Below are 19109 nucleotides of genomic sequence, written 5' to 3'. Positions count from 1 at the left end.
TCCCTGTCAAACCAATTTTGATCACAATTATTATTTGCACTCATGGAGAAACATATATATTTTTTTTCTGTTTGATACAAGATCAAATTTTATTATCGAATTATATTAACAATTCAAAAAAAATTATATGAGGTTATCATATTTACTTGTCAAAAGTATTTCCAATATTAGCTTGTTGGGTTTCTATTTACTTTCTTTCTACTGTGATCGTCATTTAAAAGCTAAATCTTCATTCATAACTATAAAACATTTAAACCTGTCTTTATGGAAGAAAAATAATTGATATTATTATCAAATAATTAAATACTGTCCTTTGTACTATGTACTTTGAAGAAAAATAATTGATATTTTCAAAATATTTGTAGTACTTTGAAGAAATAAAATCGAAAGAAAGATGGGTTTTGACTTTTGAATAGGAAATGGCGCGTTGGAAATGTTAATTTCATGGGGGAGAAATCGTGAAATCAGAAGCGTGACATGTTTATACTCTGTCACATTCTGCGCGTGATCACGTGCCCTAAAAGGCTAAAATCGTAAAATACCTTTCAAATTTTGAATTCGTATTAAAAAATCAACAAAAATTAAAAAAACGCCGTTGCCGGGGATCGAACCCGGGTCACCCGCGTGACAGGCGGGAATACTTACCACTATACTACAACGACTGATGTTGTTTAAGTTTTATTAAAATTTTATTTACAGTCTAATTAAAAAAGATAAATATGTAAATAAGCCAACGAAAATTCCAATATATTGGAAAGTGATATTTAACTTTGTCTTTATCAATATTTCGAACTTAAAACACTTACAAGGTGACACCTTAAAACAAATATTTTACTAAATTACTAGTTAATTTAATTTTACTTTTACAACACACAAACCATAATAAAAATCATATAAAAGTTGTACAACAATACAACTAATAAAGTGGATAAAAGAATATCATATGAGGTAAAAACAACCTCTAATAACAATACAAACTCAACCATGAGAAACTAAATAATAATCCTCACATCTAACCTAATCACACAACCACACCTAATCACCGTTCCATCTTCGGTAACCTCGCCGGATTCCGGTTCTCTTTCTGGCTCAACGGACCGTCGATACTGCTCCGATTAACCGGCGGTAAATCTCCATTTCTTGTACTCAGACAACCGGGACCTTCAAGCAACTGAACGTTACCTTTCACCTTCGTCTCACCGGTGAGATAGTTCGTCAACGCTCGTTTCACCCCAAACCCTCGCCGCGGCGGCTTGTGGCTGTTTCCGTTCAATGACGGAGTTCTGTCTGTCGTCGCCGGGGCTACAATAGGTCCAGGGGAAAACTTCGGAGTCGCAAAAGCTGATTTGTACGGCGTCCCTGACGACGGTATAATCGGAATCGGGACTCGCTTATGAGCGATTACATCCGCCGTCGACGGTAAATTATCCGATTGGTTGGTTAAGTCGTCGACGTAGAGTAGATCGTCGATACGTGCGACGATGTTGAACGCGAGACTTTCCAGAACCCTAGAGTAGCTCTCCAAGATCGATTTCCCAACGTCCTGAATGTTCATCTCAGAAATCGTCAATAATCGGATTCAGTTTTAGGTTTTTGAAGATTGAAATTTGAAATTTGAAGTACCTTGTTGTGTTGAATCTTGCTGATGTCTAATGAGGTTTGAGTTAGACCAGGAAAACGATGTTTTAGACAAAGTAAGAGACTTTCAGCTCTTTCAGCTAATGAATCTCTCTTGTATCCATCCGCCATTAAATCCTTCACCATGTCCCACGAAGCTTTCGCCGCCGATCGATTTGGATGAGGTAACGGCCTCGATTGGATCCTTTTCCGCCACACGTAGATCGACGCCTCCACGCGATTCGCGATTTCTAGAGCGACGTGTTCAGATGAAAGATCGAGACAATCTAACAAACACTCCGGTGAGAATTGCTCTGATGTTATATAACGATAGATAACGTCTCCTAAACAAGCTCTCCCGTTCTACAAAACCAGATTGAAGTTCTTCCAAAATGAGCTTTCGATTTATTAAAATTAGAGAAAATGGTGATGAATTGATTATGATAGTGATACCTTCGGGAGGGATTCAAAGTACGATTCAGGAACTTCCATGTCCGACAAAGCAATACTGTTGATTGACATGGCTGCTTTGAGAATCTGATTAGCGCATTCACGTTTGTGAGTCAACTGTTTCCTGGTGTTTTCTTGAAGGCCTCCGGAAGGGACACGTGGCACCGGCAGCCACCACTTTTCATGGTGGCGTTGCGGTTGTTTCCGGAAAGAGCCTGAGCCTGACCCTGAAACGTCGTTATCTGAAGCTACTATTCCTTGATCAACGTACCAGAACTCCGTGTTAATGAAACTGTCTAATATTTCCTGTAAAACAACAAATTCTTCTAAATCATTTTCTTCTTTTGTAATCGAAGATGATTGAAATTAAACCAAAAAATGATGAACACTAACCAGAAGCATGGTGTCTAGTTTTCTTAGAGCTGGGAGATTCATGAAAATGTCAGATCTCGGTCTGCAAGTCATGACCTCGAGCTTACTTCCATCTGGAAATGTCTGCCATGAAGGTATTAATTCAACGATATGATCGCTAACACAAAGAAGACAATCCATTTCTCGTTGCCACATTTGTTTCTTCTCAGATTGCAAGGGCTCCAATCTCCATAATTGACCAAATGCAGCAGCTGATTTACAAACACTTGACAAATTAGTACAACACTGATCACATGATCATGAACAATTGAACATGTTCTTCATAAAATTAAGAAAATCGAGAATAAAAAAAAAAAGATAAAAGTTACCACAGAGATTTGTAATGGCGTTAGAAATGGCTAAAGCTGTGCAAACGCCTTTGCCACTTCCAGACATGTCTTCTCCAAGCAACAATTTAGCAAATCTCTCTTTCATCATCTCCGTTTCTAAGCAGATTTAATTGCAGAAAAAAAAATTCAAATAGTAAAAATCGTTGAAGTCAATTTTGAATAGATGATAAAAAAAAAAAACATACAAAATTTTTGATCCTACAGAACATAAATCAATTTCAAGAGATATCTGAACCCTAGAAAAACAAATCCCCCAAATTTCGTTTCACATGAACCCTCGAAGAATTAAATAAAACAAATCAAAATCAAAGCTGCTAACCTTCAAATCTGGAATCAATTTTCGTCAATTTGGTATCATCTTCCAATTGGCGTTTTAATTTCGCTTCATCTTCTGAAACATCACCACATTTCCCGATCAACTGCGTTTTTCTAATAGGCCACCCAAGCGGAGGAGGGGAAGAACAACATTCTTTCGAAGAACTATCCGAATTACTTGAATTCGAGCTTCTTGTACTACTGTCAAACGAATCAAACACATCGTTTCTCCTACTTTTATCACTTGAATTTTCCATCTGAGAATTAAATCAAAACCCCAGAAATCTCGAGTAACTCAAAACCCAAATACTTAAAAACCAAAGATGAAACCAATCTGGGCTCTGAATCTTTGTGCTTGCTATGGTGATTATTTACAAGCGTATATAAACAACCAGAAGATGCAAATAGACTTCGAGGTTTGATTTTGCTTTCACTATATCTCAAGATTTGGAAAGTGATTATGTTTTTCTACAAAAAGCATAGGGTTCTGGGAAGAACGTTTGTTGGGGTTTGATTTAAAAGGGGAAAGAAGGTAAAAGCTAAACGCCAACAACGTCTCTCTGACTATGTTTTGAATCGAAATAATGATAAAGAAATATAAAAGGTTACGATATAGCCGTAGAAGGGACGGAAATGTCAATACAAAGAGAAAACAATTTTCAAATTCAACCCTTGAGATTGTAACATTTGATGAAAATAGTCCCTACTTTTGTTTTTTATTTAGTAGACAAATTTCCCCAAATCATTCTCTTACGTGTAAGACAAAGCATACACACACAAGGTCGACTCTCTCATACGTGCCGTTTGGGAACAATGGAAAGAAACATATTTTCTGTCTCTATGCAAATTTAGTTGGTAGCGAGAATGTTGTGATCATTGTGTAGAAAATAATTATATTATATTAAAATTTATAATATGTGAAATGTATGTTAAGAAGGTTTTTATTTATTCTATTATCAAGGTATTGATGAATAATGAGTGTTGATGATCGTATGTATATCCTCAATTGGTAGGCTCAAATTGATGTAACTAGTAATACTATATCTAACAAAAGGATATGAATGAATATCATCTTAAAAAGTAGGTTTATTTATTATTTAAATGGATCAAAAGTTATAATGTTAACTGATTTTGAATTTCAGTTCTCTAACAACTTGTGTGTTTATTAAAAAATGGGAATTAGTTAATGGAAAAGTTTATAGTAACCTTAAACATGTCGAATGAGATGCATTTTAGATATCAAATATTTGATCCCATCAAGTGTTTTATAATTGTAGATAGTAATTTTTTGTGTAAATATTATAAAATCATTTATATTTATTATATATTTTTAAATATTGTGCTTTGTGTAATTAACCATTTTATTTTCCTCATCCAATTATATATGAGCATCAAAATTTTACATTTTTTTGACTTTAGAATTAGTATTACTTATTATACCGTCGTGTATTGTAATATATTTATTTTATTTGATGTTATTGCTAATTATTTTGTATTTATAAAAGTATTACACGTGCATAAAGAATATGGTGAATTTTGTATATGTTCTTTTTTAAAATCAAATACCATTAGCTTCATTTCTAAATATCATATTTATCTTTCATAACTTTTAAAATAATATATTTGCCCAAATATTTATTTTTAACACTTCTAAAACATTTTGTAATAATTTTAAAACGTTATTTTTACCAATTGACCATCATAGATTCATATCACTCTTTTAAATATGAGTTTAAAATACCATCGCTTCATAAACTTTCAAAATATCATATATTACCCAAATTATTATTTTAAACAATTTAATTTTTTATTTTATGTTTCACACACATGTATGTTTTCCATCAACAGTTACACTTTGGAGGAATACTTCTCTGTCTATGTTGGCATTGTCGTTATAAAGGAATTGATTAAAATATAACGTGATAAAGCAAAATAAACATATAGACGAAGTCAATGATTATAGATGCACTTATAAATCTTAAACAACTTTATTTATGGTAAGGTTGGGCAGGAAGTCTTTAAACATTACAATTTAAAAAGGGAGAAATAATTTAAACATCCCAATTAATGTAACTAAGCTTTGCCTTATAATTCACCCATAAGAATGCGTTGCCAAATCATCGAAAACCATTGTTGTACATCTATTATTGTCGAACAGTACATTATTTCTTGCTTTCCAAATAGCACTACTAAAAAGATTGCTTTGAATTTGATTAAACAACTAATAATCTCTTTCATAGTTTCAATTTGATCTTATGTATTATAACATTAGGTGTGAGACCCGTATATTATACGGGTTGATTTAAAAAAAAAATAAACATTAAATTAAAGTGTAAACATAAAATATTTTTTAATGTACAACTTTAAAATAAGAAAGGAAAAATGTATTTATTGCAATTTAATATCATATATATGATATTTAATACTTTACATATATAAGTATATGACTTTAATTTTAAAAATTGAAAAAAATCAAAAATTGACAAGTGGATAATATTTATTTCAAAAATACCACAAAATGACAAATGTCAAAACTTATGAGAGATTGACACGTGGCAAAAAAACCTTCATTTATTAAGGATTAGAATTAGAATTAGAATTAGAATATTACTTTTGAATTTGATTGTTATTAGTTCCATATACGTACCTAGTTTTTTAAAAGACTCAATTTTATAATTCGAAAACGGCTAATTTTCTTGTACATTTATTCACACAAGTTATATCTAGTGATTTTATGGTTTATGATTAATAATGATTTATCATTTGTATAATATAGTGCATGTAATAACAGTAAGTTTTTGGACGCATAACAAAAATCTTACTACCCAAAAAAAAATGTTATTTATTTTTTATGTTTTTTGAACACTTAAAAAGGTGAGGATCAGAAAATTGTAATCCATAGAAATCCGGTGGACCCAATCAGTCATCAGAGGACGGATGAAGGGCAATCCCGTAATTTCGGCAGAATTCAAGAAGGCCTAGTACCGGCTGCCGTTTGTAGCCAGCCCTTGACCTCGTTACCCAATGCTATTGTTTATATACTTTCAGCTAAAATGTCAAATAGATATTTTAACTACTTGATGTAATGTTTAAATATACATTTCGTTTTATGTGTATTTGTGTTTGAAGTATTGTACTTTTGAAAAACTATAACTATAATATTGCACTTCAATTTTTTAATTATTTGAAAGAGCTTATTAATAAACCTGCTAATATCACTTATAATCTCATATTTTAACCGAATAAATTAATATAAAATGTTGGTATGTAACTTGTAAGATTATTTGTGTAAGTTTTTTAAAAAAATGATATATTTATTAAAAAAAATAATAAGTAATTATAGAAACTAGTTGGGACCCAAATTGTAATTTAGTTTTCTTGTAAAGAATATCAAAACCTAGACCTAAAATGAAAAACATTGTATATAAACTATAGGGACCAAAAGTGTAAGCCATTCAAATTTTTTCAAATTGAAAACTACACGGAGGAAGTGTAATTTCATAAAATTAAAACTATAAGGACCAAAGGTTCCTTTTGCTCATTTCTTTTTTTATCGATTGGTGGTGGTTCAAGAAGAAAGGGTTGTCACTATAATAACCTTTGGTGATGGTTCGTTGGGAAGTAATAGCGGGAAATGATCAAGGGATTGGGTATGCAACGTTGTTTGTTATGTACTTATGTTTGGTTATGCCTTAATGACGCATAGGGATTAGTGTTTGGACAGAATACCTGAACCAAAATCGGAACCGAACCGAATAAGATATCTGGTTTTCGGGTATGTATTTTAGGTTTATTCGGTTCTCGAGTATTTTGATCCGAGTTACCGGAATAACTGCTTAATCGATTCTAAAAGAATCAGACCCGGATATGCTATATATTATTATTATTATTATTTTAATTTCAACATGTTTGCAATATTTTAGGACAAATTTGAATTGTCATGATCTCTTCGTTATTAGTCTGTTTTTTTTTTTCAACTTGAAGTTCATAATTTAAATTATTGTTTACACAATTTACATGTATTTTTTATTGTATATTCAATGAGATACAAACTCCTAAATAGAAGGTATTAAAGTTGTCTTTTTTAAAGCTAACATTTAGGTGTTGTTTGTTTTTTCTGAGGCAAAATATATGCAGTCCGTGCACCACATCTGTAGATCTCTGCAGTAGAAGAGGTGGACCAAACGTCTGCAGTCTGAAAAAATAAGATTGTTTGTTTTTTTAACATCTGCAGGCTATTAAAATAAACTGAAATATAAATAAACTGATTTTTTTAAACTTCAAAGTGATTTTTTTAATATTTTTATGACTTTGTTATAGATAATTAACGAATCTAAATCAACTTTTATGTATTATTGTATAAAAAATAAAAATAAAAATTATATAAATTAACGTATATATTTGATAAAAACCAACAACTTTGGTTGCAAAGTTATAACTAAAAATTATAATTAGTGAATTTGATACATAAATGGATGGAAATAAACTTCAATTTTTTTCAATTAAATCCATTAAAAACGTACCATAAATATTTTCTCGAGATGTTGACGATACTGTATTAAATAATGTTTTACAAAATTTGGTAAAAAAAAATATAAGAATATATTATTATTTTTTTTCATATTTATATAAACAACTTCAACAACTATTATTGTAATAAATCTTTATTTATAAATTTGTCAAAAATATCATGTTTGTATCGTCGAATGTTTTTTTTTTTAAGTTTTGTAAATTTTTTTTTCAAATTGTTTATCATTAATAAAGTTGGAAAAAATATAAATTAAAAAAAAAAACTTAAAAAAAATAAAGATATATATGTTTTTTTAGGCTAGAATATGTCTGAAGATGTTAGAAGACTCTGGTTCACATCTGCGTCAAGAAGAGGGCGCACAGATATTTTTAGGTCTGTAGTCTTTAAAAAAACAAACAGTTTGCGAAGGCTAATGACTGCGCGTGGTCTGCGCGGCGCAGACAGAAGAGGTCTAGCAGATCCGCAGACAAAAAACAAACACTACCTTACTTTATTTAGTTCTTTTCGGTTTTATTCGGTTCTATTCGATCGTTAACATACTGTTGTTCTTCGGTTTATTCGGGTATTAACCGAACCATACCAATTAATAGTTGAACCGAAGCGGACCCATATTGGTTTAATTGGTCCGGTTTTCGATTCCTCCAATTAGTCTTATTCGGTTTTCAATTTATTATGGTTCGATCCGGTTCCAGCCCAAATAACATCCCTAATGGTGCATGTGGGGCATGATAACATAGAAAACAAACGGTTAAGAGTTACATGGATGTAACATGCAACATGAATAATTGAAATAAGAGTCTGGGTGAAAAAAAAAATAACGAAACACTCATAATGTCTAAACCATTAGGACGATTTATATAATTTACTCTAAAAACAAATTATAACAAGTTATAAAAAATAATGAAACTAATACTATTATATTTTATCATAAGATATATTATTTAAGTTGAAAAAATATATTATATAAATTCCATCTGATTAATTTAGAAAACTACAGATAAGATTTAATACATGTTGATCAAAATGGAGGTGTATAATATATTTTAAAAGTAATATATTTTTTACCAATTTTTTTTTAGAACTGTTAACATAAATAGTTCTAACAAGTTAATACTAGAATATAATGGCTGCATCGGAAATAAGCTTATAAAACTTTTTTTTAATCGCAATATTTCGTTTTTTATGATTAGTTTTCAGTCAGAGTAGATATATGGAACATATATGGATAATTTACAAATTACCGTTATGTTCCATAAAATGAGGTGATATCAGCCCTACTTGCGGCGTATTAGGAGTGATGAAGCAGGTGCAACTGATCCAATTACTAATTTAATTATACATAGGTAAATTCTTTTAACGATAGGAGCATATAGTCGAGGGGTAATTTTTGTAATTTTAAGAAAAATAAACGTTAAAAAAGAAATTCAAACCACAGCAACAAACCGTTGTTAAAAGTGACGAATTGACTTTTTACATGTAATGCATCCACTTTTTCTTTTCAAAAGACAAACCTTTTTCACATTTCAAAACCTTTGCTCTTCGCTTTGAATTCTATCAAAGGGTCAAAAGAGTAAATTTGTATTTTCTTTCAACGTTTATTTGACAACATGAATAAAATACTAATTAGAATAATAGATAATGAACTATTTGCTGGTTTTGTGAGGTTTACTCCATCCTAAAAATAATATACCTAAAGAGCATCTTTATTAGAATATGTTATAAAAAAATTACATATAGATCTCTATTTTTTACAAATGTATTCCTTAACAACTAATTACAAGATCTCTTTTAGGCTGAATATTTTTCCATAAATGCATTCAATCAATATTGACAAAATACATATTGATGCGCCCAGGCTCCGACTCGGTGGGATTAGTCTCACGGATTGGTGGACTCGGGATATGATACCTAGAAGCAACAACTCGTAAGCAGTTGACTGGGAGGATCTCTCAGACCAACGCTCCGATGATAAAGTCATAATTTACTTGAGAAATATATCGAAATTCTTATAAGAATGGGTAGTAACTTGTGCGTACCTTTTGAATCGTTTGAGCGTCTTATTTATAGTCGAAATATTGAATGATTAACCTCTTGCCTTACCGATCAACCATGAGGTCTTGTCGCATTTATGGCTTGCATACCGAAGGTACTCAGACATGTCCTTTTGGCCATTTAACAGCTAATCTTCAAGAGTCGTGGGATCTATCAAACATCATACGTAAGACGGCCTGTATTATGTGTTAGTTCCAACGCTCTTAGGTACTTCATGTCGATTCTCCATACTCGTCATAATCTTGGTTGTCAAATCGTTCTTGAGAATGGCCAATGGTTTGACCATAGTTCGGACATCAGTATTGTCGGACCATGGTTCGCTTATCGACACTCAGTGATTATGGTTTGGTTATTTGTAAAGGACCTTTTACCAAGGGTATTTGTGTAATATCATGTCATATACCTTATTAAGTCCCCCCCCCCCCCATTTGGACCGTTATTCTTTTGAGAGTAATGGTTCAAACTTAACGGCTTGCTGATGTGCCTATAAAATCAGGATAAACAGGACTATCTAATGTGATGTTTTCAGTAGTACAGGCCCAATACACCTTTCACGCCAATCCGTATTCGTCTCAGGTTACACCCTCGAGACCCCCAGGAACTCTACCTTCTTATAACAACTATGGACTTGTTCTACTGCTTCCTGGGAACCTCAACATACGTAAAAATACTAGTTCTAGACCACTCCCAGCACTGCTCTACCTCATAGGACCTCCACTGCCCTAGCTATTTGTCTCGTGTATGCCAATTGTACATAGCAAGAGACTCGATAGACATTCGAATAGATGATCCTACCTCAAATCCACAATCAAATAAGAAACAAGAAGAAAGGCCAAATCAAGCATTCTAAGGCTATGAAATCCTAACTATATACAATTATAAGGCATACACCAAACAAGTGATTAAGGTAGATTCGATCTCATAAGGAATGAATTCCTAGGCTAAGGCATCATAAATTAGGCAACATTCATACTATCACAACAAGATTCCTTAGCCTACACTTAGCTAGCATGCAATTCTAACTGCTCATCATACAACATTTCTGCTCTGTAATACTAAAATAATTATGAGGTATTTTGGGAAACTGCCCCTCGACCGCTGATCGATTGTACACACTGTTTCTCTAGGTTTTTCCTTCTGTAACAGGTCTCCGTTCCTTATTAAGTTCTAAAAATGTTCAAACCCTTAGTTTGAGTTTGGAATCACTCAAAGGTTCATCCAAATCCCTCAAAAAAGGGCTCTGATACCAAATTCTAACACCTCAAAATTTAACCAAAATTTTCATTTTTTTAAACTTCTAAAAACATAGTTCACAACCAAATTTCAAGTACAAGTCAATCCCAAACCACAAGTGTCATAGTTATATGAGTACATAAAAGATCGTATCACAATAATAAAATCCCAATGCATGTGTACAATCGGACCTTTGCCTTCATGCGGTCCTGCGAAGTACCTGCCACATATAACTCAACAAATGTAAGGACAAAGCTTAGTGAGTTCCCCAAGATACCACATATAACTCAGTGTAAGTAAACAACTATGGGTTATCTGCAACCGTGGAACTATCAGCTGTCCTGGTGAGCTAACAACATGCTTAAGAGGTTATCAGCAACCCCCGGTTGGGTAACAGTCGCCCAACTCAACTGTAACATCCCAAAATTCAAGACCAAAATTTTCATTTTTAATTAAGTTATTATAAAACCAAAAGTATAAAAACATCCATAGTGTCATCCCATATCAAAACCAGTATGTCAATATTCAAAACATGTCACAATGAAACAATATCATAGTATAATCCCAGAGATCTCATGTGCGGAAAACATAGTGTGATGCGATGCGATCATGCCGACTCATTTCCTTTTGCAAAAGAAGTACCTAAAACCAAAATTGAAGACCGTAAGCACGAAGCTTAGTGAGTTCCCTCATCATACCACATACCATACAATAAAGGTATTGTCTAACATATTCGGGTACTGGACTACCCCTTCGCTCTCTATCAATTGGTAACTGCCCTGCATATCAGGGTTGGCCTACCGCTTCGGTCTCTTTCAACCAGTAACTTGCCTAGCATATCAAGGTGTCGGCCTACCCCTTCAGTCCTTTTGACAGGTACCTTGCCTAGCATTTCAGGGTGCTGGCCTACCCCTTCGGTCCTGTCGACCGGTACCGGGGACTATTTCACCCCCTACTTCTACCATATAACATCCTAGTACATAAACACATAAGTTACATACTACCTAGCATATCAGGGTGTTGGCCTACCCCTTCGGTCCTTTCGACCGATATTAGGGCCTATCCTACCCCTCTTACCACTATCACATAATATCATAACATACTACCATGATGGGTTTGAGCCAAAAGAACATCCTATGTGCTCATGCAAACCCTAAAGCTTGGATATAGGTTTCTCTATTGTACATGCAAGTTATCCAAGACCTACGAACCCTAGATCTAGCATACATATTTCGAAATTATCATATGTAAACAGATCTAGATGATTACCTCTTCAATAATGGCTTGAATCTTCTTATCTTGGAGCTTAGAGTCACAGTTGTCACTCCTCTAATGGCTTACAAACACCACACAAGCAAGAGGATGATATTGGAGAGAAGGGAGGAGGCATAATTTCGGCTATGAACTCTTCCAGGGTTTCCAGTGGCCGACATCTGATGCCCTAGGGGTTTATTTATACTTGTGCTACTAGGGTTTCAGTCAAAACCCTAATAGACAGCTTAGGCCTTAAGCAGTCCAAGAAACCTTCTAGAATAGGGCCTCTATGGCTGAAATTAGGATGGACACATCCTTAATTTCACCCATGCCTAATCCATAAGGCTTCTCAGCCCAATATTCAACTATCACACATTTGACAGTTTAAGTCGCCTTTATTTAATCATTGTCTTTTAGCCACATAATTAATTCTTGTCTAATATTAATTAAAATATATGATTTCTCCTTTAATATATTATTCATATAATATATTAATAAACCATAATAACCTCTCTCTCTTTCTCCATAAATCACCCTGTCAAGTTGCTCTGGTGAAGGCAACCCAAAAGGACCATGCACAACCGGGTCAAGTACATACCAAATATAGTTATGAGCTTAAACACTAATCCAACATACCACATAAAGCATAACAGGTAGTGGCATACCAGATAATTATCATGAAGACAATCATCTCTACTATAACACTTACTAGTGGGTCGGCATTTGTGCCTTCGGCCCATTTCAACTCACCTCGTACTGCTGAAGTCCACTGCAAGAAATCCTTAACTGCTACCCTGGAAACTCCTCAAGCTATCAATACCACAATATAACCCAATTAGCAATTGAGTTCTAAACCATGATCCATAATCCATACTCAGGGTAAAATGACCTTTTACCCTTGGCCCAACAAGATACATAACTAAGGCCCAAGTCCAAAACCAATCAAGCCCAAAACTCCAGAATCCATAAAGGCCCACTAGTAGCCCACTAATGGCCTAATTTTCCAAATTAGGCCCAAACCTTTACATGGGCCTCAACATAAGCCCAATAACTTATTTTCTATCCAAACATACATCCTTAACTAGTCTAACAATCTGCAACCCAAATAATAGCCCAAACTCGTAATGGCCCACAAGGCCCAAGAAGGCCCAAATCAATCTTGGACCTAACCCAAGAAAGTCCAATCTCCAAAAAGGCCTGAATTACTAAATGGGCTACCCTAACCAACTCTTGGTCTATGGTCCAATGCCCAAAAGTCAACAAAACAAAGTGAGGCAACCAGACCGAGTACGCCTAACGTACTCCTCGGAGGTCCAACGCTCTCCAAATAAGCACTTAATCACTTCAGCCCTTGCTCCAACTCTCCAGTCTGACTTCTATAGGTGACTTTTCAAGTAAAGTTGGCAACTTTACTAACATGCATGGCTTAATAGGACTCTAGAGCTCAAAAGAGCTTAATGGATGGTCTTAACTCATGCTTGGACTTAAACACTTCACAAAGCTTGCACCTTTATGAGAGAGGGGACCTTAGAATGTCCAGATCTACAAGTTTTAATCTTTAAATGACCCTAGCTGACCAAGACCAAGCAAAAGACTAAAAATGGACAAAAACCAACCTAAAATATGATCTATGAAATGGAAGGTCAAGATCAGAGCTTTTTACCTCCAATGGGTTGCAAAATATGAGAAATTTATGGATCTACAAGCTCCCTTCCATGATCAACACTTGAACACCACCTTCCTCTTCTTGTACACACACTAACAAATCTTCTTTTAAGCTCCAAGCTCCATCCAAGGCAATATAGGCTTTCATGGACGTGAAGGGGTGGTGGCTGACTGAAAATGACCTAAGGAGTGGTATAATGTTGCTTATATAAGGTACAAGTTGGGGAAATTAGGGTTTTGGTCTGGAAGGAGTAAGCCTCGCGTACCTCTTTGTATGCCCAACGTACTCATGAACCACCGACGATCATTTACTCTTATACGTTGGGCATACCCTAGCTTACGCTGGGCGTACCCAGCTAAACACGCGCATGCAAATCCTTGCATGCATGGGACTGATCCGCCGCATCTTTCCATTAGGGGCTAATTTTTCCAAAAACTTAAAAGTGTCATAACTCACTCGTCCTAAGTCCGTTTCCAACGAACCTTATATCCACGAAATGGTGGTGAGAAGCCCTACGCTCCTAGAAATACACCCGAGCCTTAAAGCCTTCCGATTATAACCTAAAATCATTAAAAGACTGAGATATCAATTTACAGTCATACCCTTGGCTTCCGAAGACAGAATCGAATACATGGTTCACTTATACCCTGTCAACTACATCCGATATGGGCTAAATCCTCCCTTGCCCAAAGCTCCTAACCCCCATGTCAAGTGATGACTGGGCCTTAGCTCTCCGCAACGAAGCAATTCGGAACCGGGTGTTACAACTCTCCCCTAATTAAATTAGATTTCATCCTCGAAATCATTCCTTACCAATACTTATATCCAAAACTATTGATCCAAGGAATGCAACCGATGATCCTGCACATAGAACAACCTTTTCCAGTCAACTGAAACTATACCGAAATTCCATCCTAAAGAGACGAACTCCCAGCTTCCGTAAACCATTTCTGCCTTCCCAAAGTCTGAATTCCATAATGGTCCGTCTCCCTGACCGACCGCCTTCACTGCAATGTTACCATGCTCAAACCTAGTTGAAAAACTGATCAACCACAGAACTTCCAACTCTGATGGATTTGATGCAAACTTCGAAGACAAAGTCCTTAACCATAATCCTGTTGCAGAAGTTTTATACTTAACAGAAGGCTCATATAATCCTTCGAATAGAAGATTCATCCTTGCAACGGTTAGACTCATACGAGAGTTGTGCAACAGGGTCAAATCAACTACTCTGAGATTATTTAATCCCATTGCGAGTGACTTGTCACTTCCCAATCAATCAGTTACTTCGTCTATACATGAAATCCTAAAACACCAATACTGTCTGATACACTGAAATTACCCGTAACACAGAATTGTGTGAAATACTGACTTCCTGAAACACTGAACTGCTTGAAACACTGATCTGTCTGAAACAGCAGGTTGCCTCCTGGCCGCTATCCCAAACTCCACCGAGACCTCCATGTCCTCAATTCGTCTTCCAATTAGCTAAAATACTGAGTTTCAGCCTGGTCACCGAGTCAAAAGACTCCGACACAGTCGCCCCATGCGACTTTCGAATGAAATCCTCATCTATCAATGGTTTCCATTAGTTATCTTATCACTATGGCCCTAACGACCTCCTGATCCAACCGGTCGAGTCCATACGTCGAATCCTAACATCACCAAATCCAAGGCTGAAAGTGATTGTTACATGATTAAGGGTAGTCTTATCTCACAAACGACCTTAAACGGTTCATCGCATCCTACAGTCTTATCACTGGCTCAACCAGGTCTAATTCATTTGGGGAAATCCGTAAACCAATCCATGGATTTGCCACGCCCTTACTGCTGCACCTGAACTGGTGGGTACTATTGTTCCTTCCGCGATCTAACAACACTCCCATGCTATCTACCAACCTAGTGAATGTTACGGCTACACCCGCAGTCTTACATCATTCTAGCACTATCTTTCAACCTTGTGAATGCTATAGCTACACCCGTAGAATTACAACACTCTAACACTATCTGCCAACCTTGTGAATGCTACGACTACTCCCGCAGACTTACAACACTCTAACACTATCTTCCAACCTTTAGATTGCTACGGCAACACCCGAAGACTTACAACACTCTAACACTATCTACCAACCTTGTGAATGCTACGGCTACACCCGTAGAATTACAACACTCTAACACTATCTGCCAACCTTGGTCGTACCGCCAATCCAACTATGTCCATCCTGGGTCGAACATGCACTCGGCCTAACACTCAGCTGAACCTGAGTCCTAACTAGACCTCTAACTTGGTCCTCGAAACCTGCTATCCAATGCCAAGGAAAGGCGTGAACCAAATGTTCAAGTCACATATTTCTCAACTTAGATGGTCACTCGAACGCCTTCCTCCCTGACAGGGATGCAAAACTCATCCTTGTTTCACACCTATTTCTACTCATGGATACTTGATCGATTCTCCCCCACTTAGATTCTACTAAGTCTTCACGGAACGTGAGAATTGAAGGATTCCTAATCCTTCTTACCTTATGAAATCCAATTGTTGACAACCATCGCTTACCAGTGCTAATGATCGATTACCAGTCTACCCTAAGATCGCTCACCCTCTGAAATCTTGAAGAGTACTCTTGAAATCTGATCAATGTCCAATACCTCAATCCTCCTTCCACGATATTATACCAACTCCTTGGGTTCCCATGTTGGCGACTAGAATCCTTAACCTTTACTCTGGCTAACGAATCCTCGCAGAACCACTAAACTCTAATCAAACACGACCCACGCGAAAATACAATTTCCTTGGAGCATCCAATGGTCAAACAACCCATGCAACTACACCCGTAACATTCTACTACCACTCCTCTCTTAGCGATGGTAGTGTTAGAACCCATAAGTCATCCCATAGGCCACAACTGATCGTACTAGAACAAATGATGAAACCACTATGCCCCAATAATACCGAGGGTCTATCCCTGATGAAGCTAAATCCAAACCTTCTACATAATACCCCTGACTGCTCTCTACTATGAACAAAGCGAACACTGAAAACCCCGAACCAGCAAAAAGGGAACGACCTTTCACTAACTACTTATAATTCACGGTATGCGGAATGACATAATTTCACCAAAATCAAGAACTAACCTGAAGATAACACTTACCCATACTCAATGAGATTCCAAAGCAAATACAATTACTGATCAAGAGTAATTATGTGACATCCCCATTTTCACGGCCAGAAAAGACCGATTTTTGTTTATGTTTTATAAAAATCAGAATACTTCTTTTAATAAAAATGTTGCGGAATTTGTTCCCAGTAAACATGAAAAATACGTTATCAAAGCATTTTCGAAGAAATTGTATTTTTATTCATTTAAAACATTTGGGATGTCATCGTTAATACAGAAACATAAGCATAAACAGAACTTACATTCATTTACACTGGTGATCTACATCTCTTTTAAATCTCTCAGTACAAAGTAGTGTCGTATCGACACCTGTGATACAAAAAAGTTGGAGTGGGTCAGGTTGGGAAACCTGGTGAGTACATAGGGTTTTCAACCCATAATAATATAATTATTATACTTAAACATCAAAAATCAACCCGATTACCCATCCTCGTTATCTTCTTTGATATTCCTTAAAGAATTATCTTAAGGGTCATCTCCTATATCATATTTACCTCTCATCCTTTTACCTCACATTTCCTTATATGCTCGTTCCTAAGGCATGAATACGAAGTTACAACATCGCCTGAACTCGTAATTCATCGTAAGGGTTAGAGTATCATCACATAAATTTATAGTCACAACATCACCTGGACTCGTAATTCATCACCTGCAGGTTATAAGTCTGCTGGTGTTTCCACGGGTTGTCCAGAATAGTCCGTGGTCGCCATCTATACTCTAGTAGATGACTACATCTCCAAATTGTCGGACAAGGTTATAGTATCTTTCATCCTACATCACCGATTCATCATCACCTATCCATCACCTAATTATCATCACCTATCTCTCATCATTTTATTTCATCACACACCAACTATTTCATCTACCCATGTTTTATCCCAACATATTTGTAGATATAAAATAAATATATATTTAAATCTTTTAAAACATGTATAAAATCATTCCTCCATCATAGATAGCAAGTATTCAGATAATATGCACACATAGCACGTAATTTATATAAAATACTTCATATGTATGTGTAAGATGAAAGGGACCATGCACTCACTTGAAAAGGTGGTGATTCCGAACTCAGACAGCGCTTCGCTTCTAAAAAAATAATTTCCTTCGACGAAACCTAGTATTATTACCACTAGAGTTTAGTCTATTATTCGCCGAGACGAATTAGTAGTCTAGCTATTATTACTATTATATAAGCGTTAATCAATACTTATATAACCCATAATAATAGCCAAAGTACTTATTATAAGTTCATAATAACGTTGCTATAATTAAATAAAAGCTATTTAAAAAAATAGCGTAGGCGTAGCTCACTTACAACGGGTTTTATGGAAAACCGGGCTTCGCTGGAGCAGCGTTTCCGAGCCGAAAGCTTTTCTGCTCGGAGCCGTCGGGCGCTCCGGGGCCTCCTTCTCGTGCTAGGGAGGTTCCCTAGACTTGGGAGGGGTTTAGGGAGGCTAGAGAGAAGTTAGAGAGAGAAAGAAAGGCTTATGGTGTGAAGAAAATATGAGGAGTTCACCCTTTATTTATAGGAGTTTTATAGTAAAGTAGTCTTTAAGCTTCGTCCGTATCTTCCGCGTACGAGCTTCGTTTTCTACGTTATTTATATCCACGCATTGGTATTTACGAGTACTACAACTTTCATTTAGACCCTGTCGGCTAATTCTCATTGTATCTCAGATTTACAAAACTGTATTAGAATTTGCTACGCTCGAAAAGTAGACTAAGCTTCGTGCATATCTTTCGCATACGAGCTTTGTTTTAGACGTTATTTATATCCACGTGTTGGTATTTATGAGTACTAAAACTTTCATTTAGACACTGTTGGCTAATTCTTAATCTATCTTGGAATTACAAAACTGTATCGAATTTATCGCGCTCGAAGAGTAGGGACCAAGCTTCGTCGATATCGTTCGCATACGAGCTCTGTTTTTTACTGTCTTTTTATCGTTTAACTCCTGTTAATGATATCTTCATTTCTCGTTTAGATTATTTTGGCTGAAAATCGACCGACCTAAAATTTGAATTTTCGGGCTGTGCACTGCTATGCTAAA

The 19109-nt window shown here is 35.6% G+C and overlaps 1 protein-coding gene and 1 non-coding gene across 2 annotated transcripts; both read right to left on the bottom strand.

Moving 5' to 3' along the window:
* Positions 1-590: 590 nt before the first annotated feature.
* Positions 591-662, bottom strand: TRNAD-GUC (transfer RNA aspartic acid (anticodon GUC)). Its single transcript has one exon. It is a non-coding gene; the product is annotated as a tRNA-Asp (tRNA).
* Positions 663-875: 213 nt separating this feature from the next.
* On the bottom strand, positions 876-3713 carry LOC145072265 (rop guanine nucleotide exchange factor 7-like). The gene is made up of 6 exons (XM_079018662.1): positions 3148-3713; positions 2808-2924; positions 2461-2690; positions 2071-2373; positions 1624-1980; positions 876-1543 (listed from the first exon to the last, which is right to left on the bottom strand). Exons 1-6 carry the CDS (start codon positions 3398-3400, stop codon positions 1040-1042), a joined length of 1764 nt encoding a protein of 587 aa, XP_078874788.1. The 5' UTR covers positions 3401-3713; the 3' UTR covers positions 876-1039.
* Positions 3714-19109: the final 15396 nt, after the last annotated feature.

Source organism: Lactuca serriola, chromosome 9 (genome assembly GCF_051521515.1).
Source record: "Lactuca serriola cultivar US96UC23 chromosome 9, Lser_US96UC23_V15, whole genome shotgun sequence".
NCBI lineage: Eukaryota > Viridiplantae > Streptophyta > Magnoliopsida > Asterales > Asteraceae > Lactuca > Lactuca serriola.
This window is presented reverse-complemented; position numbering and strand designations above follow the sequence as displayed.